We start from the raw sequence: 27,979 nt of genomic DNA, 5'->3' as shown, positions 1-27,979 counted from the left end.
CAGCTACTGAGTATTATCTAGGGGTGTATACGTATTGGGGCCCCTGTTTATACATTTGCCACGCTCGGTATCCCAAGCTGTTCACGGGGCGATCTCCGTATAGCAAACATTCAATACCAACTGTGAGGCGATGTCAGTCCCCCGCTAGTAGCAGAAGCTGGGCGAGCCCACTCCAGTCGCGATAGGATTCAGCGCAGTGGCGGCTTCTGCGCAACATAGCCTAAAGACTAGACGCGGGGAAGATGGCAATGCAACAGGACAAGATAGGAAGAAATATTCCTCATGCCCCGGCCTGACCCACTGGGAGGGGGAAAGCTATGGTTGCCCGCGGTACTTTGTTGCAGCAATACTGAAGACCTTGACAGCAGGGGACAGTTTGAAAGAGCAGACGCCGCATATAAGGACTGCAGGGTCGTGGGAGCGCAGACAATGAGATCACTTTGAATGGTCAAGCCTTGCACATCCAGAATCCAGCTTCGCCTTTCTGTTTTGTTCCCAAATTATGTCTCCCCAAACTCCGAGCCCCATCGCTATCATCGGCGTGGGCTGCAGACTCCCCGGCGGCGCCAACGACTTGGATAGGTTATGGTCACTCCTATCCGAGGGCCGCAGCGGACGAACCAAGATCCCAGCGGACCGCTGGAATGCTGAAGAGTGGTTTGACGCATACCCCAACGCAAAAGAGTCCATTGTCACAAAGCACGGGTTCTTCATCCAGGATGACATCTCGCAGTTTGATGCCAAGTTCTTCGGCATCTCGAGCATGGAGGCGCACGCCATGGATCCGCAGCAGCGGCTGTTCCTGATGACGGCGTTTGAGGCGCTTGAGGATGCGGGGATTCCCATTGAGACGCTCCGTGGCTCGAACACGGGGGTCTTTGCTAGTATCTTTGAGCGTAGCTATGATCGCATAGGGCATAAGGATTTAGCGACCGTGAGTAATACGCATATGAATGGGACTGGCGAGGCGAGTATGTGCACCCATCGATGAACCTGTTTGGTATCTTGCTTGCTTACGCCGAATCAGTCCTGTCGAATCGGATCTCGTATTGTTTTGATTTGAAGGGCCCATGCATGACGATTGATACTGGCTGTGTAAGGAGCAATCCTGACAGTATATGACCCAGAGCTTGATGCTAACAGCATAGTGTTTAAACAGTCGGGGAGCCTGGTTGCTCTTCACCAGGCATGCCAGAGTCTCAGACTGGGCGAGTCGAGCCTTGCCTTGGTTGGTGGCTCGCAGCTGGTTATTCACCCTGATGCGCTCTCTATCAGTAAGTAGAATGTTTTATCAATTGACCCTGTTTTCTATCTCACATTGGGCACCATGGTGTGCTAACATCTAAAAAGTGAGCGGCATGGGCATGCTCAACCCGGACGGCAAATCGTATGCCTTCGACTCCCGGGGCGAAGGGTATGGACGCGGCGAGGGCGTGGCGACAATTGTTCTGAAGCCGCTCGACCGAGCACTCGAGGACGGGTAGGTCACCGGTCGACGAAATATAAGCCCCGTCTTTTGCTGAGAAATACGACACCAGAGACCGGATTCATGCCGTGATAGCCAACTCTGGAGTGAACCAAGATGGCAAAACAAACGGCCTCAATACCCCCAGTGGCGATGCCCAAGCTGCTCTCTCGGCTCGTGTATACCGCGAAGCAGGATTAAATCCCGGGGATACATCGTTCGTCGAGGCGCATGGAACTGCAAGGATCCCTTCTCCTCCAAATGCAAAAAAAAGCATAGTCTGGACTGCGCTGACAGGTACTCTTTTACCCCTTAGGGAACCCAAGTAGGCGACCGCGAAGAAATCGCGTCCATCTCCAAGGTCTTCTGTGAGGATGTTGGCCGGACAGAAGGACTTTACGTCGGATCTATCAAGCCGAACGTCGGGCACCTGGAGGCGACGTCCGGGATTGCCGGCCTGTTAAAGTGCATTCTTGTCCTGAAGCACGGGCAGATTCCACAGAACCTAAACTTCATCAAGCCGAAGCCTTCACTTAAGCTTTACGAGCGTAATATCAAGGTAGGTTTGCTCTTGTGCTGATTGGCTCATGACTTGCGAAGTATCCAAGCTAATAGATTGACGTTGCTACTGCAGATTCCGACCGAGCTGACTGAACTGCCCTTCCCCAGGGATGATGGGCCGTTACGCGTGTCTCTCAACTCGTTTGGATATGGGGGGACGAATTGCCATGTGATCCTCGAGGCACCTAATTCTGAGGAGCCAAACGGGACTAATGGCGTCACATCCAATGGAGGCAGGAGCAATGGTACACATTCATCGGCCAACGGAACCAAGACAGCTCAACGTTCAGGCGCGGGCGACGCGCTCTGTCCGAAATTGATTGTCCTCAGTGCATCGACTGAGAAAGCGCTGGAATCTCGTGCCCGCGACATCTGTAACTGGATGCAAACGCACGACGCCACTTCAAAGACCCTCCATGGCCTGGCCTACACTCTTGGAGTTCACCGGTCGGCTTTAGCATACCGGAGATCCATCGTCGCATTCACAACGGATGAGCTTCTGGCCGAGCTTGATAAATCCCCGGGTCCCTCCAAGAGAATTGTCTCGTCCGCAGCGGCACCCGTCACGTTTGTCTTCTCCGGACAAGGTGCCCAATGGTATGCAATGGGACTAGAACTGATCCAGTCTTCGCAATTCTTCCAAAAGTCTATTGCGGCAATGGACCATGTACTGCACTGCCAGGGGTGCTCATGGAATCTGGTGGAGGAGTTGTCACGGTCCGCGGAGGATTCTCGCATCGGCGAGGCTGAGATCGCACAGCCTGCAACCACCGCTATTCAGGTTGCCCTTGTGGACCTACTAGAAGGCTTCTCGATACGGCCAAGTCGCGTCGTGGGCCACAGTTCCGGTGAGATCGCCGCCGCATACGCCGCTGGTGCCCTGAGTCGCGAGGATGCCATTCTCATCGCATACCAACGGGGAGTGGCGTCTGCTAGAGCAAAGAAGGTGGCTGATGTCCCTGGCGCTATGATGGCCGTTAGCTTGAGCGAGACTGAAGCGACGCGCTACATTGAGCAACACAGCCCCAACGGTGCCGTGGTCGTGGCGTGCGTGAACAGCCCGTTGAGCGTGACTTTATCCGGAGATGAACCTGCCATTGACGGGCTCAAGGAAGTCCTTGACATTGACGGAATTTTCGCTCGCAAGTTACGAGTCGACACAGCCTATCACTCGCATCATATGCACCGTGTCGCTAAGGGCTACCAAGAAGCCATCGGCAGCATCGAGTACTCAGGGGTCAGTGACGGCGTGACGTTCTACTCCAGCGTCGCTGGCGCCATTAAGTCCACTGACTTTGGATCCGACTACTGGACGGCCAATTTGGTATCGCAGGTGAAGTTCAGTCAGGCCTTGACGCTGCTGCGGAACGACCTGGTCAAGAACGAACCCGGCATAGAGATGGGCGTCTTTATCGAAGTCGGGCCACATTCGGCCCTGGCCGGTCCATCTCGTCAGACTCTTGGACAGGAAGGGAACAAGAAGTTCAAATATGAGTACCTCTCTGCTCTGGTGCGCAACACCCATGCTGTGCAATCCACCCTAGGGCTCGTGGGCAAGATGTTCGAGCTCGGGCTCCATCTGGACTTGTCTGGAGTGCTCCTAATGACAGACCGGACAAGCCCAGACATTATCAGAGACCTGCCTCCATATCCCTGGGACCTGGCTCCTTTTTGGCGTGAGTCAAGGCTAAGCAAGGCGCACCGCTTCCGCCAATTCCCTCACCACGATTTGCTCGGTCTGCTCGACCCGTCCAGCACAATCCATGAACCACGCTGGAGGTACTTTTTAAACCTGGACAGTCTTCCTTGGCTGAGAGGACACGTCGTTGAGGGATTTACACTCTATCCCGGTGCGGGCTACCTGGTCATGGCCATCGAGGCCACGAAACAACTTGCGCAGATGAGGGACCTGAATCAAAAGCCCATCGCCAAGGTTGTTCTACGCAATGTCACAATTTCCAAAGCCATTGTACTCAATGAGCCGGATTCCAGCGGGAGTTCCGGTGAGGTTGAAGTCCAACTGAGCATGTCGTCCTTGAGCCACAACGAGGACAGTCGCTGGCAAGCGTTCATAATCAGATCCTACAACCCCGCTGACGGGTCCTGGAGCGAGCACTGTTCCGGCGAGATTACGGTCGAGCACGAAACTGGCGTGCTAGACGAGATTGACGCTGGTAGAGCAGAGGAAATGCGGCGCGAAGAGGCCCTGGACTTCCTCGCTGTTGCCCAGCAAAGCTGCGACACGGATATGACGCAGACCGAGTTCTACGACTTTGCAAGAGGGACTGGAAACGAGTTTAGCGGTGCATTCACTCCAATTGTGGCAGCCAGCTATGGCACGAACCGCGGCGTGTTTGATTTCTGCATACCAGACATTGCACCCTTGATGCCATACCGATCCTTCAGGCCTCATGTCATCCATCCCATAACTCTGGACGCCACTCAGCAGATAAACGCGGTTTTGTTCAAGAAATTCGTCACCAACGCCGCTTGCGTTCCCACCAGCATCCCCTTACTTGAGATTAGTGCCAGTCTATCTACAACCCCAGGTACTAGCCTAACAGGCGCCATGCAGATTGATGCGGACGGGCCCAAAGCATCCAAGGGGGAGGGCTGGGTCTTCCAGAAGAACGCAGATGAGCAACTCACCCCGGTCGTTCGACTCCTCGTCAATCTGCAAGCCATTGGCGAGACGCGTGAGGACGAGGACCGACCGTTTGTTCAGGATGCTGTGAACCGGCTCGATTGGAACCTGGACGCCGACTTCATGACAGCCGGCGCATTCCACCAGGTGCTCGCATCTACCTTGGGCTTCGAGGAGAATACGACGCACGGATTTGATGGGGCCAAGGTATCCGTTGAGGAGTTGGATAGGCAATATCTCCTTACCGATCAGGCATCGTCAATCTGGTTCCGAGAAGCTGTACGCTATATCGAGAGCAATGGTGGCATGGTGACACCTCAGCAAGAGAAGTTTCTCGGCTGGATGAGGAGGTGGCTAGCATCAGACTATTGCCGTCAGATCACTTCCGACTTGACTTCCGAGGATGAAAAGGGCATTTTGTCAATCATTGAGTCGTCGAGGAACTCAGCGCAACACCAGCTCCTTGCCCGCGTGGGTAACGCCCTCCCTCGAATCCTGACAGGGGAGACTCAACCCCTAGACGTCATGCTGGAAGGCAACCTCCTATCGCGATACTACGAGAGCGGAATCCTAGTCGGTCCCTATGACGCCGTCGTGGCATACCTCAAGATCCTCACCTTCAAGAACCCGCGTCTTCACATCCTCGAGGCCGGTGCCGGAACGGGAGGTTGTACGAAATGGCTCTTCCGCGGACTGTCCGGTCAAAACGGCGCGGTCGGCCTCCCTGTCGAGAAGTACACATTTACAGACGTCTCTAGTGGCTTCTTCGAGGACGCGCGGCAGACGTTTGCCGAATGGGAGGACGTCATGGAGTTCCGAGTGCTCGATGTGGACGCGGACCCTATCGAGCAGGGCTTCGAGGCAGGGACCTACGACGTGATTGTGGCGGCCAACGTGTTGCACGCGACAAAGAAAATCGACACCACTATCAGCCGTGTCCGCAAGCTGCTCAAACCAGGGGGCAGTTTGGTTCTCGTGGAAATCCCGCCGAGGGGCGCGGCCTTTGGGCTCGTGGCTGGCTCACTCACTGGATGGTGGGCGCCTGAGGATAGCCGCGTCGATAGCCCGCTACTATTCCGAGAGCAGTGGCACGAGGTCCTAGCCAGAAACGGGTTCGGTGGGATTCATCTGTCTTGGGAGTGCATGATGGTCGCCAGAGCTGAGCCCGAGCCACAGGAAAGCACCAACGGGACACTGCAATCGGGCCACACTGTCGTCCTGGTCAGCGATGGAAGTGATGACCATGGGTATACAGTCAACGCTGTCGCGGAGGAGCTTACCTCTCGGGATATCCATACAAGAAAATGCCCATGGGATATAATGCAGGCCCAAGAAGAAAGCCTCTACATTATCATCGACCAGGCAGAGCACCGCCTCCTCCTTGACCCTGAAGCGCAACTCTTTGAAACAATAAACGTCCTCGTCAGCTCCAAGTGCCGAGTGCTTTGGGTGCTCCTCCAAGAAACGGCTGACCCGGCTGCTTCAGCGTACAAAGGTTTGGTCAATGCCCTTGTTCGTGTTCTACGGCGCGAGAGCAGCAACACCGGTCTTGTGACTCTTGATATCCGCCAGCCTGCCTTGGATCCAGAAAAGACGGCCCTAATTGTGGCCGACGTGGTAGGCAAACGTTTCTGGCCAACTGCGAGTGACGCAATCTCGCTGGAGCCTGAATTTGCCTACGAGGACGGGCAAATTCTTATCCCTCGCGTCAAGCCGGATACAGAGTTCTTGCAGTGGGCGCGCCGTCGTACGGGGGTGGGAGCTGCCGAAGAAAAGACGGAGACTGTGCCCTATCAGGGCGATCGGGTACTGAAGGCTGAGATTGCGATACCAGGTTTACTGAGCTCGCTGCGTTTTGTTGACGATGAGACGAGGTCCAGGGCTCTCGATCCGTCGCATATTGAGGTCAAGGCAGAGGCATACGGCGTAAATCCCGAGGACGTCGGGTATACAATCGGCCAAGGGGATTCTGGCGCCAGTATGGCAGGAGAGTTTGCCGGTGTCGTGACGGCTGTTGGCGAAAATATGCGGAGTCTGTACCAGGCTGGCGATCGCGTCATAGGGCTCGGTGCGCAGTCGTTCAGCAACATTTTGCGCGTGCCTGGTTATCTGGTTCGCCAGACGCCGGACTGGATGTCTGCTACCGTGGCAGCTTCCATACCGCAGCCATTTATGGCGGCTTACCACTGTATCGTGCGCGCCGGTCATCTCGCGCAAGGCCAGTCGGTTCTAATCCATGCTGCGGCTAGAGTTATGGGCCAGGTTGCTATACAGCTCGCGCAGCATATCGGGGCCGGGGTCATTTTCTGCACCATTGACACTAGAGACGAAAAGAAGCTGCTTACGGAGCAGTACGATATCCCAGAAACTCACATATTCTCTAGCTCGATCCAAACGGGCTCGCTGCAGCGGAGCCTTATGCGCCTTACAAATGGAAAGGGTGTAGACCTCGCGCTGGGCTCATCAGGGGGTGCGGCCTTCAGGGAAAGCCTGGAGTGCATCAAGCCTCTGGGGACCTTCATTGATCTCCGTAAAGACGGAACGCGGCTGAGCATACCTGCATTCAACAAGCCTATTACCTTGCACACTTTTGATCTGGAGGCACTCGCAGCTCAAGACCCTGAGCGCGTGCACCGGATGCTGGGCGACATCGTCAACCTCTTCGAGTCCAAGGCCTTGCGTCCCATTAAACACGTCAGCACATACACCATCGACCACATCGAGGATGCATTCCGCTCCGTGGCTTCAGGGAAGCACAACGGCAAGGCTGTCCTCACGGTCGAGCCAACGTCTACGGTTAAGTGTCTCCCAGCCAAGCCCCCGCCGCTGCGCGTACGAAAGGATGGGACCTATGTTGCAGCTGGTGGTCTGGGCGACTTAACCTCGCGCATCTGTGTATTTCTGGCCTCTCGGGGAGCTGGGCATGTGGTGGCCTTGTCTCGACGCGCCGTCGACAACGAGACGACCCGGAATTTCACGGCTGCGGTCAGGGAACATGGTGGCGAGCTACATATCCTGCAATGCGATATCACAGATCAGGAGAGTATGCAACGTGCTGCGGCATACTGCTCCCAACTACCTCCGGTTAGGGGAGTGGTGAACGGGGCTTTGGTGCTTAGGGTAAGATACCCAGTGTCCAGTCCTACCTTAGTATGATCCTCTAACAGTCAGGGCAAATAGGACCGTACCTTTGCCCAGATGACTCCCGAGCAGTGGAAGGCAACCCTCCAGCCTAAAGTTCAGGGGACCCTCAATCTGGACACATTCTTTGCCTCGCCTGATCTTGGATTCTTCTTAACTCTCTCTTCCGTCGTAGCCGTTGTTGGCAAAGCCGGACAGTCCAACTATGCCGCGGGTAATGGCTTCCAGGATGCTTTTGCTCTTGCGCACGCTAACCACCCTCACACGCACTATATCTCAGTCAACGTCGGCGCAGTATCGGTCGACGCGCACGGAGCCCTGAAACAGGCACAGCAAAGCGACAATAGCATGTCCATTGGCGGGATGCGGGCATCTTTGCGACAGAACAGCGTCATGGATATCACCTTCGACGAGTTCTTCGCGAACATCGAGTATGCCATGAGCAATCTTGCCCGCGAGCATCGCAATCATCAGACGATCCAGGGCGTCACATATCAGTCTATGGTAGACGCGAATGACGAGCACCTCCTTGAAAACCCAGTCTTTAGCCAGCTGGTCCATTCATCGAAAAGAGGGCAAGCTTCGGCAAGAATGGAAAAGGGTAAAGTCGATCTGAAGCAGGCATTAGGCGCCGTGAAAAGCATGGAAGAGGCGGAGCAACTCATTCGCGACGCGACGCTGTCCAAGTTCGCTGTCTTTTTGGACCGCCCGATCGATGATATCCGGGTTGATCAGTCCCTTGCGACTATTGGTCTCGACTCGCTTGTTAGCATCGAGTTGAAGAACTGGATGGTGCGAACATTTCAGGTCAATCTGCAGACCTCAGAGCTCGGCGGTGCAGGCAGCATTCTGGCGCTGTCGGCGACGGTCGCGTCACGGTCGAAGCTGATTCCTGAAGACATACGCCAATCTGGACAGAAGCTTGCAGCGAAGCATGTAAATGGGCACGACAAACCAGAGGACGACCAATTCGCGCCAAATCATAATTTCTACTGCTGCAGGGCGAGCAAGGAACTCCCGCGGCACCCGCTCGTCGACCTCGATGAAGCCATCACCGACCTCCTCAACTGCATCAGCCACTTTGCCCATACACAGGAAGAGCATGCTGAGCTCCGCCGCAAGGCTCACGCTCTTTCTGCTCCTGGTGGACTGGGTCGCAAGTTGTACAGCCAACTCCGCGCTCAGGCAGACGACCCGAGTGTGGAGAGCTGGATAGCCGGTCCCCTCCTCAAGGCCATGTACCTCAAGCGCAGATATCCGATCGTGCCATTCAGCAGCTTCCTAGGCACGCACTTCGACAGTGCCGTCCCACACACTCAGGCACAGCGCGCGGCTGCATTAACTAGAAGCTTAGCGGAGTTCAAGCACGACCTGGACTCGAAGAAGCTGAAACCTGACTTCTTAGGAGAGAGGCCCAATTGCGGATACTCGCTCACCTGGTTGTTCAATGCTCTTCGGGAGCCGGGTGTCAGCTCTGATCGGATGGTGAGGTACCCGGGGGTGGGTCATGTCGCTGTGTTGCGCCGAGGACACTTGTTTCGACTCTCTTTGCGTGAAGGGGACGGGACTATCGTCTCGTATGCGAAGCTCAAGGCAACTTATCAGGCTATCCTGGAGCTTGACCTGCCGGAGAAACATTGGACGGGAATCCTGACGACGGACAACCGTACCAGTTGGGCTATTGTAGGTCTTATGCTTGCTTCAATCTCGCTCTATACCTGCTGTTGTTTATGAATGCTAATGATCTGTGATCGAACCATAGAACCGCCAGAAACTCCTCGAACTAAACCCAGCTAACGCCACATATATCAAAGCAATTGAGGAGTCCATTGTCGTCTTGTGTCTGGACGACGATAATCCGATTACCCGCGAGGAACGCGTGCGGTCGGGGTATCTGGGCGACTCGTTCAACCGGTGGCACGACAAGACGTTGCAGCTCGTGGTCACGGCCAACGGCAGCTCGGGGACGATCTTCGAACACTCCATGATCGACTTCATGACGACGTCGCAGGTCTCGCAGCGTCTTCAGGGCGCCATCAACGCCCTGGACCCGGAGAAGGATACCCCCATCTCTCATGGTGAATCTACCACTGTTGATTCCGCCTGCCTGGAAGAAATTCCTTTAGATATAACGCCAGACATCACAGCGCACATGGGTATCCTACGCACCAAATACACCTCAGTGACAGACGCAAAGATCTACACGCCGCACCAAATTCAATCTTTTGGCAAGAGCCTTCTCCTGACCCACGCGGTCCCCATAAAAGCCACCGTCGACCTAACAATCCAGCTCGCCAGCAGGATCTATTTCGGGTACCTGCCCGCAAGCTGGGAGACCGTCTCAACAGCACACTTCCACCTCGGCCGCCCTGAAATCGTACAGGTCGTGCTGCCCTCTGTCGTGTCCTTCTGCGACGCAGCCCTAGACAGTACAGTAGACAGAGCAGAAGTCCGGACCCTCCTCCTCCGCGCCGCGCGCGAGATGAACGCCCAGATCGTCAAAGCCGGTGAAGGCCGCAACTACTTCCGGCTGATGGACGTGCTCGAGGTGATGAGCCATGAAGCCGTTGACGAGGGCGGGGATGATGCGCAGTCCGTCCCTGAGCTATTCAGCGACCCCGTCTGGCAAAGGAGTTACCCGCGTATGATTATGCAAACAATGATTGAGAAGAAGCTGGCCCAGGATCCCGGGTATACGATGCAGGATCCTGAGAATGTGTGGATGAACTATACGGTTAATGAGGATTCGTGAGTACCTGTCCTTGCACTTGGTTAAGTGACATGAGGTGGCTAATCCGGCCTCTTTGCAGGTTGGAAGTGTGTTATGTCAGTCCCAGGACAGGCTCTGAGCGCTTTAGGGCTGCGCTGGACCGGGCGGTTGAGATTGTGAAGGGGGTTATTCAGGCTGGTCGGGTATAGAGGCTTTGCGTCTCCATGGGATGCGAGTGAGGACGTCCTTCTCGGTAGCTTCTCACAGCGCATTTAATCCTGGGGAGTAGGAAAGACCGCTGCGGTTATACGAGGCAAGATATACCATATATAACTTACGATAGTAAGGTAAAAAATTGAGCGACTAAACGCAGACAACTGGGTAAACGGGGGTAGTAGAGTTCTCTTTCCTGCCTGACGCTATATCTAACGTACTGAGTGTTATACGCTTGATATACTTGGCGCAGAACCGGATTATCCCGTCCAGGCCGTCAACCTTCCTTCTGCTATGGTAGCTATAAATAGATTGGCTGTATGTATTCTTGTTATTGGTGCTTGACCATGTGACCTGCACATTCCGCCAGGGGGATCATCCCAACGACATGCGTTTCTAACATTCAACACACCATGCGCCTCCTGACAGAACGCCAACATGCTGTATTTTTCTGGCACGACTCCGTCCCCCTCGGAAGAATGCTTCGACTGTCCCAATTGTAGGAATAAGCAAGCGTGGCGTGGCCGATTCACGCCCTCGCTCGGAACCGCGCGTTTTCCATACCTCGGGGTGGGAATCCATCGACCCGTCAACACCGGTAGAAGAAGAGACGGTTCCCAGCTACCGACCAGAGAAATTCTATCCAGCCCGTATCGGCGAGTTTCTCAACCATCGGCACCAAGTTGTTGGCAAGTTGGGTATGGAGCGAGCGCGACAGTGTGGCTATTCCGGGATTTACTGTATGGTCCGGTCAACTCTCCATCTCTACCCTTCCACTGATCTAACTGGGGCTGTACAGAAACAACCGGAATATCACTCTGAAAATCTACACTGCGACCACAATAATGCCGCCGGAAATCAAGATCTACAACCACCTGGCAACCATCCAGTCAGAGCATGCAGGTCGTTCATGTCTACGCCCGTTACTGGAGGTCTTTCAGGCCCAAAGTCCACTCACACAACGCCAGCACACTTGTCTCGTGCACCCCGCCTCGTGGGATGAGTTTGCATCAGCTCACATCCCTCCTCCCTGGCGGCATGATGAGCGCTGCGATGGTGCGAACGACTATTCGAAATGTCCTCGCGGCTCTGGATTTCCTTCATACCAAAGCTAAAGTTATCCATACCGGTTCGTGCGGCCCAGGAACCAGTATCTTATCCAGCAGCTACTGTACTGACTGGGCTCTAGATCTCCAACCGAATAACATCCTCCTCAGAATCAAAGACGATTCCATCCTCTCGGACTTCGAACAGGCAGAATTCAAATTGCCTGTGCCACGAAAGACCTACGACAACCGCACCATATGCCTCTCACGCCCGCTGCCCATTTCCTATGGGACGCCCGTTCTGTGTGACCTAGGCGAAGCGCGCCTCGGCACAGACAAGCAGCGCGGTGATATCATGCCGGACCTCTATCGTGCGCCGGAGGTCATATTGAGCATGCAGTGGGATAGCAAAGTCGATATTTGGAATGCTGGCATGGTGGTACGCTGGAATCCGTGCCGCAACAATACCCTGAGCCTGCACTAACTAACCGAGCCCAGATCTGGGATTTATTTGAGCATCCCCACCTATTCCGGGCGCGCAGTGATAAACGCGATTTAGATGATGGAGTTCATCTTGCTGAAATGCAGGCTGTTCTAAGACCTCCTCCGCCTGAGTTCCTGGGTCGCAGCGAACGATGTCTGCTCTTCTGGGATAAGAATGGTATGTCGACATCCGAATACCCAGGCTCACGATTCCTTCAGATATACATTCTATAACAGGATGAAGCCACACTTTTGATTCGAATGCTGACTGGTGTTTTTTTGAATCTTCAAATCAGGCTATTGGAAGGGCGTATTGCCGCTACCAGGTAACGGTCTAGAGGCCCGAGAGGAAAGACTTCAAGGCGAGGAAAAGAAAGACTTCCTACGTTTTCTGCGGCGGATGTTATGCTGGCTTCCGGAAGACCGAGCCACTGCGAAAGAACTCCTCTTTGATCCGTGGCTGATACAGGGTGTTTTCAATTGATTCCCGGAAGCAGCGGCGGGTCATGCCTGTGTTTGCATACTAAAGCAGCTAATATTATAACTTTTGAGGCATCCTGCCTGCATTCCCTTCCGCATTTTGGCGCAGTCTGATGGTCGAATCTTGATTTGGTTGTTCTAACGTTGATATCTGCCTATTTACCAAGGTACTGATAGTCTCACAATAGATTCTAGACCGAAGGAACAAGAGGTTATTACATACCATAACTTTGTCAGGCTATGATACTATCATCCAATGCTTTGTATCTCAGATAGACAACCATGCCTGACCAGCGTACCATTCCAGAGTAGGGCCAGGTGAAAATGGGGTTGAACCACCTTAGGAGAGATGTGGGCTACACTCTATGGTACCTAGGAACCTACCTACACTGTCGCTCGGGGCTACGGTGTTTTCCAGTCAAATTAAAAAATGCCCGTGCAAAGCCGGGCAGTTTCGAGTTTGTATTACCTGCAGCTGAGGATGGAGATGGCTCAACAGGATACGATGGGAATACCCTTCGATGTCTTATCCTATGCTTGGTGGTGGAGCAGATGGACAGAGTCTTGGAACCTTGGAAGTAAACTTTTATTGTCACAAAAGGGCAGCACCGGGCATGCTCCACTTTGCTGATTTATATGAATGTCGATGCCGGTCATAACTATATACAATACTACTTTTTAAGGCTTTTAACTACTATATACGATAGCAACAGCAGCTAAACTCGCTGCATCAAGCTAAGTAACAAGCCCAACCAGCCTCTCCCTCCCCCCCTCACGGACCAACGCAACCCCCTCAGCGCTCTAAACAAAACATGCGCCGCCCACTGTCCATACCGATCCTCAACAAGCCCATCCGGCCTCGCACCCCATCTATTCCTCTTCCGCAACAACACCAACAGGCGCTCGCCAACATCCAGCTCGTGACGTATCCTGGCATCCCGAATCGTCTTCTCTTGCACGGACTGAGTATGCCGCGCAATACGCGCAAACATCTTCCCGATCACAAGATGGTACAGTGGGCCGGTGTCGGGTCTTCAAAGGGATCCGTCCGCGTTGATACCCTTGATGTCTTTGTTTCGCCGGATAGCGGCTTTGATATATCGCCAGTTTTGGGGCTAATATTAATATTCCTGCTATATTTACAAATAATCGTCGTCTGAACGGAACACCCCCGCTATGCCGCGGGAGCTGCGACAGAAGGCGTCCGCGTCGGCGCCTAGGGAGAGAAATTTTCTGAAGTGCCTAAATCTATTCAAGCGACTAGCGAGGTCGAGACACTCTTCGCTGGTGACGGGATCAGGACGCCTTATCGCCGCCATTGCAGTTTCCGAGTCCGCCAGTGCATTCAGGATATCGGGTCGTTGTTCTCCACCGCCGCGTGCCAGGGGTTTGGCGCTTGGGTCGCAAGAGCGAGGTGGTGTCGCTCGCGCAGCGTACGCATGCACCAGAGCGTGACGTGCTCAAGGAGGTAAGACAGGGACTCAGGTCGTAAGACGGGCTTCCCTGCTGGCGCTGGGGCGAGATCCAAGGGACCCGGACCGACGCTGTCAAGATGCGGGCGGAGCCTAAAGAACGCTTCGATATTGTGTCTGATTATGAAGTCGAGGTGGGTTGGTAGTGGCCGGATGCCGATGCCGGTACGGGTTAGGGCTGGGGCGTTGGGGTGTTCGAAGGCCCATTCGCGGTTCCGTTTACAGACGTAGAGAATGTAGTGGAATGTCAGGAGGGACGGGCCTTGGTCTCTAGGTCGTCCGTTGTTCCAGGCGAGGTAGAGGTAGCTGCATTGGCGGGTGAAGCCGTGCGGGTTTAGCCAGCGGCCGGCCTTGTGGAGGCGGATGAGGGCGTGCATCTTGTCGTTCTTGATCAGGGCGTCGATCGGCGAGCGCGTCGGTTGAGTGAGGAGATTGGCGTGAATTACCTGTCTAGGCTGTGGTATGGGCGTTGTCGGAAAGTTCTTGTTGTGCCAGGCGACAAGCTCAGCTTCGGTGTCGATACGCGGGATATTCGGCCATAGGTGAGGCTGCTTCTTCCCGTAGTCGAAGATCGCGACCGCATGGTCCGGGTACATGCCCATGTAGTTGACTAATTCGTCCCAAGTGTATTGGGCTAGATCTACCAGATCTATCTTGGGGTAGTCGGGGTCGGGGGGAGAGGGGCAGGGCGGAAAGTCCTTCCAGATGTTGTCGATTTCTTTGGAAGCGATTGGGTATACCATTTCGAGTTTCTTTTTTGTTGCTAGCGGCTTTCTGCAATGGCTGGAGTGCTGCTTAGCGTAGGATTGACCCTGAACTATCGATAGTTGTGTCTATATCGAGCAGCTTGAGTCGCCTCTCTACCCTTACTAGGTACGGTGTCGTGAATGTTGAAATAAAAGCAATGACAGAGAGCAATGGAATCGGTAGAAAATCCTTGCTTTACGGTTTGTTTATTCATCGGTACCAAACCAGTTTGCAGTCTACAAATCGATATATTCGAAGCTCTGGCTTCCTAAAAACTTCCAATATCCAAGGCTTTGTCCACCAATCCGAGTACAATGAAGTCATGTTTCATAGCCCGCCCACTTTAGAACAATGGGTGGCCACCCGTCTCATAATGCTTTGTCCAGGCTGGTTGAGCTGAATGGAAAGAACGGGGAACGTGTTTCATGACCAGTGGCAATCTTTTTTTTTCTACATATAGTCGAAACAAACAGCAACCTACCATACTGTAGCTCCTTTTGCACCTGAGTCTTAGAATATCAGACCGTGAATGTTTTTCACGCAGTCATTTAAACCTGCAAGGGCAGACGGCGGGTAAAAAGCCTGGCCGGGGAACAGCGAATACGGCCTAAAGGACTCTGTTTCTGTACCTATGTGCAATGGCCATCACCATATCGTACGGCCTATGGAATATGTATTGCTTGTCTCTAAGCAATATATAAATAGACGTGCATCTTAAAATTCATTATACCTACTACACTATCTCTTTACCAAGTCCGGCCATCCGCGGCACTGCCCGCTACCATAGAACATCGTACCTAGGTAGGTATACTAAATAGAACATCTTGCAGGGCTTGTGGAACATAAAAACACTCAATATGATACCTATATTGGACTTCTACAATTTAATTCCGCCCAGTCCTCTCAGAGCCGTCAGCACCAGGCCTCAGGAAACCCCGAAAGTAAAAGCAAAGTATATACAGAACACCTCACATCTGAACAGGAGACCATAACCTAAACCCTATCTGAATCCCTACCAGGTATCAATATGCCATCAAAGCCTCCCATCCGGCGACAACAACCCCTCCAACTCCACCAACCCATTAGCCTTCGCCGTATCAAACGCCGTATCCCCATCCTCATCCGTAGCATCCAACCGCGCCCTTCCATGCATCCGACACCCCCTAAGCACAAACGTGATAATAAACACCGCATCCCGAACATACCTCCTCCGCACCATCGCCCTCTGCGTCGGCGTAAGCCCCGTAAACCAGCCCGCCCCGAAAAACGACACAAGCGCGTTCACGACCCGGTGGATCAGCCCCGTGTTCCCATTCCCCGGGTTCACGTCCGAATAGTGGCGCAGCGCCTCGAGCCAGAATCTATCGCGCACATCCGTCGGCCACGTCCGCGGCGTGAAGTGCAGTTCCACCCACGTGTTTACGTCCGCCCCCGCGAGGACCAGGTTCTTGAATGCTCGGAAGTGGGTCGCCGTGCTGGCTGGGGGCGCGGGGGCCGGGGGACCGGCTAGCAGGGGGAGAGGCCGGACCGTGTGCCCGGGTGCTGCGTGCGAGAGGGGCGTGCCGTCTAGGGCTGCAGCTCCAGCTGCCGATACGCCCGGCACGATATTGTCGATCCGTGCGCGGGCGGTGTTGTCGTCTTTTAGGAAATTGATGAAGCTGCTATTCGGATTCTCGCGCGCCAGGTACCAGGCTTTCGGGACGGTCGTGAGATCAAGACCGTTGTTTGCTGCGAGTTTCTCGGCGCGCCCGCGCGGCAGGGTTTTGCAGAGGGCCTCGATGCTCGCGGGTGTTAGGATCGCGGGCACGATGTTGAGTGCGAAGTGGGCTCTCCCATTGGCTGGAGACTTCTTGTCCAGTGCGTCCCAGTATCGGATGAAAGCTGTGTATGGCGCAGTTTGGATCACGCGATCGAGGATGTTTTGAATTGGTGGCATGGGAGCTCCGGGGACTCTCACCGCGAGCTGCGTAGTCTCGATGTCGGCGACGGCGAAGGCGCGGTCTGTGCGTGCGAAGTGCAGGATATAGTTGAAGACAAGCCATGTTCGCGGCCGTCGAGGTGCGGCCCCTGCAGGTGCCTGTGCTGCGTTCTGTATTGCGGCCAGGGTAGAGGTTGCCGCTGCTTCAAGGAAGCTCTGTCCCGTAGCGTTGTACCAGAGCGGATTCCAGAGGCCCGCGGTGTGCAGGGCCTCTAGGGCATGGACGGCATCGCGTTCAATCAGGACGTCAATTGGCCACTGGCCTACGCTATTAGCATTGGCTATGATTTGCCTCCTTCCGGCTGCGGTCGTAGGGTTAAGCGTCCCTGGCCACCTTGTCTGATGCCAGTTCACGACATCAGCCGGTGTCGCGAACTGCCTGTGGTTAGGCCAGTAGGCGAACGATGTGTTTACGCTGTTGGTGGGATCAGCGCCCCAGTTGAAGATCTGCACGGCATGTGCCGGGAAGTCTTCCATGTATTTGATTAAACGGCGCCCGCCGTACTGGGCTAGATTGGCAGTGTTGGGAGGGGCGTTGGCTGGGGTTTGGACTTGCGGTGGGAGGGCCCCGGCCCAGATGCCGCCGATGATGGCGGCGTCTAAGGCCCTGGTTCTCGGGGTGGGGCCGCGGCGTGCGCGACGTGGCATATTGTATAGTATAATGTTGGTATAGGTGGTTTGTATACAGGTCTTGTTTTGTCTTAGTACTATCAAACTTCCTTCGGAAGCCTTGACATTGACTATATACTTTATTCTCTTCGGACGAAAGCTTGCTGCTATATATACCTAAGACAGACTGTAAAACAAAGGTATAAAGAAAGCAGTTAGAGGCTTTGTTATGTTAGTATATCTGACAATGGTTGACTGATTCCTTTGTGCATACTTTGTGTCTGAGTCAACCCAGGCCTGTAACATGCCGGGATACTAACGAGCTTTGTGTGAGCATTAAGCACGTACTGCTCGCTTCTGATCCCATGATTGTACTCATGTAAATATAAGTAGAAAGCGTGTTACTAGGTAGGTCTGTACATGTGCTGCACTATCTAATTACTTTGCCTTCTGGAGAAGCTCAGATGCGCGTATGGATTGAACGTAATGCTTGATCATTAGATATATCTACACGGGCTATACTATTTACAAAGGGCTGGGACAGCACTAGGTTTCCGGCAAGAAGCATAAACATATAGCAGAATCATTGGGTCTACTAGAACATCACACAGTGTGCTCCCCAAAGCAATATCACGGCTCTGGTCTTGCGCCAACCCTACTTAGGTGTATGGATACATATCAAATCCTCGTCGTGCGTCTCAACGGGTATCGATGCCCAGGGACAGTAGTCGGATTGCCCGGGTTAGTGTGAGACGTACCATTCACAGTTGCCGTCGCCTTCAGCGCATTATCAAGTCCCAAAATCTCATGATCATGCGCAAGGTCCAACGCCGTACGGCCGGGGTTGTTCGCATCCGTCCTCGCCAGACTCGGCTGCCCGTACCGGTTCCCGCGGCGGATATGATGAATCATCTGGATCGCGTGGTCTGTGAGTTTCTTGCGCCACACTGCCGCATTTCGAGGACTGGCTGTGACCTTGTTTCGGAATTTGGTAGAGGTTGATTGAACGTGGAGTCGATCAACAACGTGGTGCAGCAGGTTTTCGTTCACTGTGCTGTCAGGCGGGTTGATGTTTCGAAGTTTCTTGAATCCTGCGGTAAAAAATCCAAGCTTGTCTGGTAGGAGATACTTCTTGACGGGCTGAGGCCAGTTGTCGTTGATGTCGGCTACGAGCCAGGCTTGAATATTGGCGCCCTTTTCGATAAATGTCGAAGGCGCCGAGTTTCTTGTTCGACCGCGCGTACTCCAATGGAGTTCCACCTAGGGTTGCGCTGACTAGGGTGATCGCTGGAGCTCCTCCGTTCGTTGCGATGAAGTCCATGGTCTCCTTGTTGTTGGGATTCAAGACGGCATGGTGCCAGACATCGGGAGAGAGAGCAAGGTTCAGATTGTTATGTTGGTTCATGTACTCTGCGTCGGCGGCGGTTGTCTTTTTGCAGAGGGCTGCGTCGCTTGAGATACGCCAAACTCGGGGCGGGCCTTGGATGTCCAGATACTGGGGGTCCATGGAGGCGTCAAGGGCCCTCCAACACATTGAAAAGGCGTCGTAGGGCCGGTTCTGAATGGTGTTGTCCAGGTGGTTCAGGACGACTGGGTTGTCTGGAAGCTGGAGGGCTGTTTGCTTGTAAAGTGGTCTTGGAGAAAGAATGGCCCTTGGCCGTGTATCCGCAGGGGTTCCAGATGCCGGCGACATTCAGCTCGTGCAGGGCATGGACTGCGTCTCGCACGAAAAGGGCGTCAAGCGGCCACCTACGAGTGCCAATATTTTCATCAATAGCCTCTAGGTCTGTTTTGCTCTGGGGGTTGATAGTGTTCGCCCCGAATGTGCTTTTGTGCCAATCTTCGACATCGGCCGCGGTGTGGAATGTTGGGCGGTTTGGCCATTCGCACCCGTTGTTGGCTAGGTCGTTGCCCCACTGGAAGATTGTTACAGCGTGGTTAGGGAACTTCTACATGAATGTTACGAGCTCGTCGAAGGTGTACTGGCCCAGGTTGGCGAGGTCAGGAGGAGGCCGCGGCGACGATCTGGCCGATGCGCAGGGAGTGCGCCTGCCCAGATGCCCTTGATGGCGGTTCTGGGGGAGGCGCCTCGTCTTCTTCCGGGGCGGCGGCGGCGCTGTCCAGGTCTGCGAGGTGGCATTTCGTTTGCTTGTTTTATAGGTTTAGTTGATCGAGTCGGTCTTGCTAGTCTTGTTTGTATGGTGCAACATGCTTCACGAGAGTTGACATTGTTTATGTAGTACATATGCTCTTAAGCATCTTTACCATCTATACTTAGAGCCCTTGTTTATGTGCTGCTTCAGGTGCTATCATTTTGTCTAACAATGCCTGGTCCGTCGGTTCTCTTTTCAGGTGCCCGCTTTGTTAAGACTACCCGAGCCTCCTCTGCAACCTGGTATTTGATATGAGCTTCGTATACCTGTGAAACATCCGCCCATTGTTTCCCATACAATTGACCAAAGACTTCGAATTGGGGGACGTTTCTGCTCATTTAGACTAAAATAGGCTTCTTCGCCATCACTATGGTGAAGTTAACAACTGAGCAGTTAAGAAAAGCCAGTCTCGAAAGAAGGCTATCCCGAGACCGTGATGTCTGCAAAATCCTTTCCATGATTTGAGTCATAGGAATTGACTCGGAGAGTTGCGGTTAAACTATACGCGATGATCACTTTCAAGCGCCAGAAAAACTCGAATACTAGCACAATCGGTTCGACTCTTGCCAAGAGAGAACAGGGTCAAGTGCTATCAAAGTTATTCTTAGTCGACGCGCCATTACAGACTCAGCAGCGGCCGTGTTACACAGCACTCCATTTATAGAGGCGTCGTGGTGTTGGCACCAATCTTGATTAATAGTGACACGCGCCTATGAGTCAAGTCGAAGTACTGAACGGTTCCCTACAAGCATAACAATTTCAGAGGCCTCTCCCGCTGCAGTAACTACGCTATGGTTGCGTCTATTCATGACATCTGCCAGCATATGTTATGGTAGTGTTCATCACAACCACTGCCGGCTTCGAGATGCCGAATCATTGTGCGCTGATTAGTAGTCATAAATCAAATCATAATTCTCCTCGTATTCGACTGCGGGCCAAGAATCCCTTCAGACAGATGCGGCAGCCTGCCGACCAAGTCCAGGTGTTTTAGGCGAAATCCTCGATTGGATGGCAGAATACAGTCGTTGAGCTCATAGGCTTGAACTCCCTCTGCAGCTAGAAAGTTATGGAGGGGTGAATGCTGGGTGCGCCTCGTATTTGGCTCGTGGCGTTCTTAAGGCTCTTGGGGCTCGTATTCCATAGAATATATAAGGGGCAGTACAACCACATCAAAAGAACATCATCGCAACGCACAGTCCTATAAGGCCAAAGAGAACCACCCATATTGATCCCATCTTGTCTAGAAGAGTATCTTCGAATTTTCGATCTGTCCCAAAATGGAATTTGACCCAGACGAGCTCATCCCCTCCAGCCGCATCGACCACGTCGGGATCACCGCGCCAAGCGATGCCTTCGAACCCTTGATACAGTTCTACCTCAAAGCTCTCGCGCCTCTCCACTACAAGGAGATCATGCGGTTCCCTGGTGCTGTCGGTCTCGGAAATCAAGTTCCGGACTTTTGGATCTCGGAGGCGAAGACCGACGCCCCGCAGGGTCTGCACTTTGCTTTTGGCGCGGATGGTATGTGACTCGACCTATAGAACCTGCAATCCGGATGGGAACTAAGTGTATGTAGATCGCAAGGCAGTCGATGCGTTCCACGAAGCTGCGATTCAAGCTGGAGGGAAATGTAACGGCAAGCCGGGACTACGGACGGAGTATCATCCCAATTACTATGCGGCGTTTATCATTGACCCCAGGGGAAACAATGTTGAGATTGTGAGTACTACTCTGAATCTCCAGGAGTGCTCGACTGATAGCGATAGGTATGCCACCTGCCCGTGAAGGAGTAGGAGGACGACTGGTCGATAGGAAGGTTTGGGAGATAGGACGGACTTGCCGTAGGGAGCATGGACTACGCGTTCGTGATATCGCAAGGGGTGCGGGGGTTCTGTTTATATGAGTTCTATAACGATAATCAAGTCTGATCTGGGAAAAAAGTCCCTGAGTATATTATAATGATCAACAGGAGCAGCTCGTCTGTATTCCTTAACTGGAACAAGCAAAACAGTCCGGAGATATACGGAGCAGGCACGGCCCGCCAGACGTTCAGCAGTGGGCCGTTGAGTTAAATGGTGGGACGACGAGCGATTTGTTTTGTTTCGATGCAGATGCAGGAACATTGCTCCGAGAAAACCAGCTGGAGGCTAAGGTGGGCGGTTGCGTGATCTCCCACCAACGGAGTGCTCGGTATTGGAGAACAGCAGATGGTCGGGATGCCGAGAAGCTGCTGATCCTGTTCGATGATGTTCGTGGAGGAAAAGGAAAAGGAAAAGCTGACGCCTGGCAGAGGCAGAAGTGGAGCCGAGGTTCTCCCGCGTTTCAAGGCAGGATGGGCCAAATCACGTGACCAGCCCGGTCTCGGCGCACGACGTCACCGCCAGCCCACCAACGGGGTCGCGTGGCCTTGACCCAATAGGAGGAAAGACAATAATCTCCACCCATGGAACGGTAGCAGCAGCCACACCAATTAGGGGAAAGATCGGCGTGATTAGATAAAGGCGGGCGCCGCAATGATAGCGCTGTGAGAGGCCAACGCTTGTCTTAGTGCTGGAGGGCAAGCCACGGCGAGTCCGCCCGCTAAATCCTAAAATTTTTGCAGTCGCTCTTAAAGGCGCGCCCGCCCGTCCGCTCTCCAGCTGTCAGAGTCCCTTCAACCACGGACGACTGCCACAGCGCCTGTACTCTGTACCACTACGCCTACAGTACCATACCATGCCCCTGCGGTAGCCCCCATAGCGCCATTCCGATCCCCGACCCGTCCCCGATCTAGCCCAAGCAACAACTCCCTGGCGCCACTGTACGGTCCTCCCCGCGTGACTACATAACTTTCCTACGGACTATTGCCCGCCACCCCCCGCAACAATGGCACCGGCGCCGCCAAAAGACACGCCCTGGGCCCCTGCGACAATGAACGACAGCGCCATAGAGACCGCCTCCCGCTCTAGCCCCTCCGACAAAGACGGGGCCAACGCAGCCCTCGAGACCCTGGGCTACACCCCGGAACTCTCCCGCAACCGCTCAACATGGAACGTCGTCTTCATGTCCTTCATCCTCGCCTCCGTCCCCTACGGCCTATGCACCACCTACACCTACGCCCTGTCCGGCGGCGGCCCCACGAATATCATCTGGGGCTGGGTCCTCGTATCGCTGATTATCCTGTGTGTAGCTGCGTCGCTGGCTGAAATTACCTCGGTCTATCCGACCGCGGGTGGTGTCTACTACCAGACGTTTGTCCTCTCGCCGATTTGGTGTCGGCGCATCTCGTCCTGGGTTTGTGGTTGGGCTTATGTGACCGGCCAGATTATGATTACGCTTGCCGTGAACTTTGGGTCTGCGCAGTTTTTCATTGCTTGTCTGAATGTCTTTGAGGATGAGAATGGCGTTGGACTCACGGAGAACTGGGAGGCCTGGCATACGTATGTCATTTTTCTGGCGGTTACGCTCATCAGCCATGCTATTCCTGCGTTTGGGAATAAGTGGCTGCCTTGGTTGGAGGTAGATGACCTTTTTATCCCCTGTTAATCGTTTGCTAATGTTTCAAGTCTTTTGCCATATTCTGGACGCTTGCTGGTGTTGTCGCCATTGACATCTGTCTGCTCGTCGTCGCGAGGAACGGCCGACACAATGCGAAATGGGTATTCGGCCACTTTGAGCCCCAGACCGGCTGGCCGGACGGGTGGTCCTTCTGCATTGGTCTGCTCCAAGCTGCCTATGCGACTTCGTCTACCGGCATGATCATCACGTACGTCCCCTTCTTTTTCACTCAGGAACGCTTCTAACCAATTGCAACAGAATGTGCGAAGAAGTCCGCCAACCCGCCCTCCAAGTCCCCAAAGCCATGGTCGGGACCATCGTGATCAACTTAATCGCAGGTCTCGTCTTCCTGATCCCCGTGTGCTTCGTGATGCCGAACCTCGCCGAACTCGCAGCGCTCGCATCCGGCCAGCCCGTGCCCAGCATCTTCAAATCCGCCATCGGCAACTCCGTCGGTACATTCCTCCTCCTCCTGCCCCTGATCATCCTCGGCCTAATCTGCGGAATCGGATGCGTCACCGCAACATCCCGCTGCACCTGGGCATTCGCGCGCGACGGCGCAATTCCCGGCTCAAGATGGTGGCGAACAGTGAACAAGAAACTCGACGTCCCGCTGAACTCCATGATGCTCGGTATGGTCATCGAGCTGCTGATCGGCCTCATCTACTTCGGGTCCTCGGCGGCGTATAACGCGTTTTCAGGCGTGGGCGTGATCCTGCTTACGCTGAGCTACGCGTGCCCCATTGCGGTGTCTCTTATCCTCCGCCGCCGCGAGGACATCAAGCACGGTAGCTTTGACCTCGGTGCGCTGGGCGTGTTTTGTAATGTTGTTTCGCTGGGTGAGTCCTCCATACACTACCCCTTTACCCTTCTTAATCCCTTCTATCAAGCAAGTACTAACAAGTATTCAGCCTGGACGGTCCTCGTCATCCCCCTCTTCAACTTCCCAACGTACATGAGCGTTACCCTGGAAACAATGAACTACGCGTGCGTGGTCTTCGTCGGGATCATCGTCACCTCGGCCGCCTGGTACTGGGTCTGGGGACACAAGAACTACGCTGGTCCGCCTACGGACGCGGTGGATCCTGAGGCTGAGCGGGCGTCTGGGAGTCACCACCCGGTGAGTCCAGAGACGCCGAAGAATATCTAGGCTGGCTGAGCTGAGCTGCAGTTGGTCTGTCGCTGCTTGCTTGCGTTGGAATCAAGCGTCGAGCGTTACCAGCGGTGATTGATGAATCATTTAGTAGGATACCTTCTGTGTAAATAACTAACGAGCTTTTAGATGTATGAATTGAATTGTAAAACAAACAGATCAACATTCTCAACCAAGTGTATCTCATCAAGTAAACTCGAAATGCACCCATCCAGGTGCCCGGCTAGTCGCTCCTTCTATGGTAAGATCCCTCTGAGAAAGGAGCGTTTGCCCCCCCGGGATTCTCGCCCGTCGCACCCATCTTCTCCTGCATCATCTTTCTGCAACTCTACCAGCCATCGAAGCGACTGCTGGACCTTGTGTTTGTTCTCAGTCATCACGGCCCACTCAAATCCTCCCAGGCGGATGCGGATGTCGCACTGCTGGCTTGACCTCAATCCACTTGTTGAGCGTGCCAGAGTCATTCCCATCTACTGATGTTTAGTCTATCGTTCTCTAATCCCAGGTCGAGGGGACCGCGGAGCTCAGCGCTGAGTGGGCTCTGCCTGAGGTGTCGGGATGCTTTCGGTCGTTCGATCGCCAGAGCGTTTTGTTTATTCACCATTGTTCATTCCTGCACCTGCATCATGCTCAATCTTTATAGTGCTTCCGCACTCGATTCCTGAGTCCATATTGCGTCCGATCCGCCCGTCCATTCGTGGCCGTCTTTCGTTCCTGCAGCAGATACATCAGGGAATAAAGTCCCAGCTCCTCCGCAACCGCCACCGGCTTCTTATTATCCCATCTCTCCAGCGTTAGGCTCGCCTTCGCAACTCCGTTTCCATCTCTCAGCCAGCGGATGAGGTTCTTCGCGCGGGCCATGAGGTGCCGCCGACTTGCTGCCCCATTTCGCCGCAGCATCGTATCCAGCCCGACCAGAACATCGTGAATCCACGGGTACTCCGCCATTCGTGCCCCCGATGAGCGAAAAAACATATTCAGCCAGCGATTGGACCTTGGAAAGTCAGGGAGCTCGAGCAGTATATCCTTTGCAAAGGCGTAAAAGTGTGCGCCATGGTGGATCAGGCGCTCTGCGGCGACTAGATTGTTGAGGTGACCACCACCTAGCGCACCGGACGCCCGGCCCTTGTACGCAATCTCCAGCGGAGTGCGGCCGATGTCGTCCAGATTATTGATTTCAGCCCTCATGTTGCCCTGTCTTGCGAGCCAGTCGAAGAAGGAGGGATCTGTGTTCCTGGCCGCGATATGCCACGGCGTGCCCCCGAAGAAGTGAAATCCAGCGACAGCTGACGGAGTGACTGTTGAGAGATCTACGCCGCACGTCCGCAGCTCCTCGGCGATTTTTCCGGGCACCATCCAAAGCAGGTTCTCCTGGTCCAGGCTAGTCAAGAAACTTGCGGCCAAGTTGGGCGGTGCACCTGGCGGAAACGCACTGAAGAAACGCGGCCACGCCTCGTTGAAGGACCGTCGCCATTTGTGCCGTGCAAGGGCAACGACGTGATTGTCGATCAATGGATCATTACCCGGCTCTATCACCGCGGGGAGCTCTGTGTGCCTGGCGAGAGCGGCCGGCGTGTAGTGGCTGAGGATATAGCGAGCCACGCGGTGGGAATCCTTGATGATTGCCATGGCCAGCCACGTCATCCCATGATGAGAGTATCCGAGGGGATTGAAGAGGCCCAGACGGAGCAAGACACGCAGCGCATGGTCCGCATCGACACAAATCAGCGATTCAATCGGCTCGAGATCCGGTAACCCGGTTTCCGGATTCAATATCGTCTCGTTCGATGCAATTGGCCTGGGCAACGCAGGGATCGTTGGCAGAGTCGGAGCTGGCGCACTGTCAGCCGTCAGCGCATCGGTATAAAGCTTCAAGTTTCTTTCTTCCACAGCCATCGCCACCTGCAGCTTGTCCGCATCGCGCCTGAGCTGGCGCCGGATATCCCACGCCAGATCCCGATTCCACCGCTGCGACGCCGTCATGGTCGCCCTGGACCTTCCCATAAATGCCCGCGCGGTGGGCTCTCTCTGAAGCCGCATGATGAGCCTCCGCTGCGTCAGCGTCCAGACAAGCTTCTGCGCCATCTCCTCCAAGTCGATCTGGATGAGGTTGGCGCGGCGAGACCGCCCAGCGGCCGCGCCGTCCGCCTCTTCAACCGCGATGACCTCCTGCTGGATCCGAGTCCTCGCGGTATCGCGTTCCAACTGGCGGCGCTGCACGGCGTGCCAGCTCTCCACTGCATCTGCGTTGTTAATGATGCCGAAGTACTCCGTCCAGCACTGGCTCATCCAGTACGTCCAGAGAAGGAAGCCTGCCATGGCGGGCTGCGCCTCCATGAGGCTCCATAGATCCAGCGCGTCTTCTATTTCGTCCAGGATGAGGAAGAGGACGTGTTCCGCTTCGCCGGGGCGAGGGCCGCTTGTCATGCACGTCCAGAGCATGGGGATTATGTTTTGAGCCATTGCGTCGGTTCTTGTTGTATACTGCTGTAAGGTAGGAGTGTAAGATTGATGAGAGGAATAGGATATTTTACAAGGGATTGAGTTTGAGATCATTGCGTTTGCTTCAACTTGAGCTTTGACTATATTGGGGGTCTCCTTTGTGTGCTATGGCTATACTGGCATGAAAGGCTTGTCTCACTATGTGCGTCAAGCCCTTTGTCCTGGTGAGACTTGTGGTAATATGTGGTTGTTACAAGGACCCTCATTGTTCTATTTGTCTCTCTGTGTGAAGATTATAGTTTGAGATCCATCCTTCCAAGCATTCCAACGTTTATGAGATCATACCCTCCCCATTCGCCTATCAATAGTTGTGCTGGAGAAGAACCAAAGTGAATGATACCGCAAACACTAGTGATCTCAGGACAATCCAGACCAAGCACATATGACGGCTCTTAGATTCTTGTCCCTAATCTATATCCTATCGGCCTGCTTTGTGTTGTCTCGAGGTTTGGATGCTATATCAAGCCGCACTATCAGTTGCTTAACTGTATCCCTATGAGATTTCCATAGGCCCAATACCAGGATGAAAGCCGTCGATATAGTATCATAAGGCTGACAGGTCCCCGGAAATGTACGTAGACCTGAGAATCAGGTCGCTCGAGTGCAGCTGGTTCCTTGTTGGACTGATATCCGAGTAACGAGAGCAGCTCCAGAAGCAAACCATTCTCTCTAGGACTGCAATAGATAGAAAGAGACCCATCTGGAACTAAAATGTTGTACATAAGGTCATCGCTGTCAAACTATGTACAGCAAGATCAGACTCTATCTATGGCGTCTATCTTCTATACCCTATAATCAACCCTCGCCCTCGTCCTAAGCCGATACGGCGCCGCATCACCGCGCCCATTTCTCCCATCCGCCTTAGGCTGAAGATAGTAAACCATATTAGCCAGTCCCAATTGCACAGCAAGCTTATCCGCCGTGCAGCCCTGGTTATCCTTGAATCCTGCATCCGGCGCGGTAATTCCGTTCCCAGCGTACAGGTATTCGATCATTTTTTCTTCGCGCGAGTCTTAAGGGGGGTGATATCTAGTTGTTTGTGGTGTTAGGGCTCGGACGGAAGATGGGACGGGATCTGCGAGAAG

At 54.1% G+C, this 27,979-nt stretch overlaps 9 protein-coding genes across 9 annotated transcripts; 5 read left to right on the top strand and 4 right to left on the bottom strand.

Moving 5' to 3' along the window:
* Positions 1-502: 502 nt before the first annotated feature.
* On the top strand, positions 503-10,730 carry BDW74DRAFT_188294 (uncharacterized protein; the record flags this gene model as incomplete). Its single annotated transcript, XM_073731684.1, has 10 exons — positions 503-971; positions 1,028-1,095; positions 1,160-1,274; positions 1,351-1,480; positions 1,539-1,686; positions 1,782-2,024; positions 2,100-7,790; positions 7,851-9,494; positions 9,574-10,559; positions 10,622-10,730. 10 exons carry the CDS (start codon positions 503-505, stop codon positions 10,728-10,730), a joined length of 9,603 nt encoding a protein of 3,200 aa, XP_073579191.1.
* Positions 10,731-11,147: 417 nt separating this feature from the next.
* Positions 11,148-12,834, top strand: BDW74DRAFT_188292 (uncharacterized protein; the record flags this gene model as incomplete). The annotated part of the gene is made up of 8 exons (XM_073731683.1): positions 11,148-11,177; positions 11,249-11,384; positions 11,429-11,474; positions 11,534-11,714; positions 11,749-11,863; positions 11,924-12,219; positions 12,279-12,441; positions 12,560-12,834. 8 exons carry the CDS (start codon positions 11,148-11,150, stop codon positions 12,745-12,747), a joined length of 1,155 nt encoding a protein of 384 aa, XP_073579190.1. The 3' UTR covers positions 12,748-12,834.
* A 1,254-nt stretch (positions 12,835-14,088) lies between these two features.
* On the bottom strand, positions 14,089-14,958 carry BDW74DRAFT_182794 (uncharacterized protein; the record flags this gene model as incomplete). Its single annotated transcript, XM_073730350.1, has 1 exon — positions 14,089-14,958. One exon carries the CDS (start codon positions 14,956-14,958, stop codon positions 14,089-14,091), a length of 870 nt encoding a protein of 289 aa, XP_073579189.1.
* Positions 14,959-15,995: 1,037 nt separating this feature from the next.
* BDW74DRAFT_182793 (uncharacterized protein) lies at positions 15,996-17,588 on the bottom strand (the record flags this gene model as incomplete). Its single annotated transcript, XM_073730349.1, has 1 exon — positions 15,996-17,588. The coding sequence occupies one exon, from the start codon at positions 17,586-17,588 to the stop codon at positions 15,996-15,998; it is 1,593 nt and encodes a 530-aa protein (XP_073579188.1).
* A 639-nt stretch (positions 17,589-18,227) lies between these two features.
* Positions 18,228-19,778, bottom strand: BDW74DRAFT_182792 (uncharacterized protein; the record flags this gene model as incomplete). Its single annotated transcript, XM_073730348.1, has 5 exons — positions 18,228-18,743; positions 18,826-19,163; positions 19,303-19,498; positions 19,572-19,697; positions 19,758-19,778. 5 exons carry the CDS (start codon positions 19,776-19,778, stop codon positions 18,228-18,230), a joined length of 1,197 nt encoding a protein of 398 aa, XP_073579187.1.
* A 1,123-nt stretch (positions 19,779-20,901) lies between these two features.
* BDW74DRAFT_161960 (VOC family protein) lies at positions 20,902-21,972 on the top strand. Its single transcript, XM_073725866.1, has 3 exons — positions 20,902-21,223; positions 21,279-21,421; positions 21,469-21,972. Exons 1-3 carry the CDS (start codon positions 20,980-20,982, stop codon positions 21,493-21,495), a joined length of 414 nt encoding a protein of 137 aa, XP_073579186.1. The 5' UTR covers positions 20,902-20,979; the 3' UTR covers positions 21,496-21,972.
* A 300-nt stretch (positions 21,973-22,272) lies between these two features.
* BDW74DRAFT_161958 (putative amino acid permease) lies at positions 22,273-24,616 on the top strand. The gene is made up of 4 exons (XM_073725865.1): positions 22,273-23,200; positions 23,248-23,447; positions 23,498-24,078; positions 24,151-24,616. Exons 1-4 carry the CDS (start codon positions 22,568-22,570, stop codon positions 24,387-24,389), a joined length of 1,653 nt encoding a protein of 550 aa, XP_073579185.1. The 5' UTR covers positions 22,273-22,567; the 3' UTR covers positions 24,390-24,616.
* On the top strand, positions 24,331-24,946 carry BDW74DRAFT_95634 (uncharacterized protein). Its single transcript, XM_073734158.1, has 2 exons — positions 24,331-24,463; positions 24,522-24,946. The coding sequence occupies exon 2, from the start codon at positions 24,522-24,524 to the stop codon at positions 24,867-24,869; it is 348 nt and encodes a 115-aa protein (XP_073579184.1). The 5' UTR covers positions 24,331-24,463; the 3' UTR covers positions 24,870-24,946.
* Positions 24,599-27,256, bottom strand: BDW74DRAFT_161957 (uncharacterized protein). Its single transcript, XM_073725864.1, has one exon. It carries the CDS (start codon positions 26,946-26,948, stop codon positions 25,023-25,025), a length of 1,926 nt encoding a protein of 641 aa, XP_073579183.1. The 5' UTR covers positions 26,949-27,256; the 3' UTR covers positions 24,599-25,022.
* Positions 27,257-27,979: the final 723 nt, after the last annotated feature.

The sequence above is a fragment of the Aspergillus multicolor genome, assembly GCF_047715735.1.
Source record: "Aspergillus multicolor strain CBS 133.54 unplaced genomic scaffold BDW74scaffold_38, whole genome shotgun sequence".
Classification (NCBI taxonomy): Eukaryota; Fungi; Ascomycota; class Eurotiomycetes; order Eurotiales; family Aspergillaceae; genus Aspergillus; species Aspergillus multicolor.
This window is presented reverse-complemented; position numbering and strand designations above follow the sequence as displayed.

Coding starts and splice junctions, on each gene's coding strand:
- BDW74DRAFT_161958 (XM_073725865.1), top strand. CDS start 22,568: ATGGCACCGGCGCCGCCAAAAGACACGCCCTGGGCCCCTGCGACAATG. Junction 23,201..23,247: donor AGTGGCTGCCTTGGTTGGAG/GTAGATGACCTT, acceptor TAATGTTTCAAG/TCTTTTGCCATATTCTGGAC. Junction 24,079..24,150: donor TTGTAATGTTGTTTCGCTGG/GTGAGTCCTCCA, acceptor ACAAGTATTCAG/CCTGGACGGTCCTCGTCATC.
- BDW74DRAFT_161957 (XM_073725864.1), bottom strand. CDS start 26,948: ATGATCTCAAACTCAATCCCTTGTAAAATATCCTATTCCTCTCATCAA.
- BDW74DRAFT_95634 (XM_073734158.1), top strand. CDS start 24,522: ATGTATGAATTGAATTGTAAAACAAACAGATCAACATTCTCAACCAAG.
- BDW74DRAFT_161960 (XM_073725866.1), top strand. CDS start 20,980: ATGGAATTTGACCCAGACGAGCTCATCCCCTCCAGCCGCATCGACCAC. Junction 21,224..21,278: donor CTTTGCTTTTGGCGCGGATG/GTATGTGACTCG, acceptor AAGTGTATGTAG/ATCGCAAGGCAGTCGATGCG. Junction 21,422..21,468: donor GGGGAAACAATGTTGAGATT/GTGAGTACTACT, acceptor TGATAGCGATAG/GTATGCCACCTGCCCGTGAA.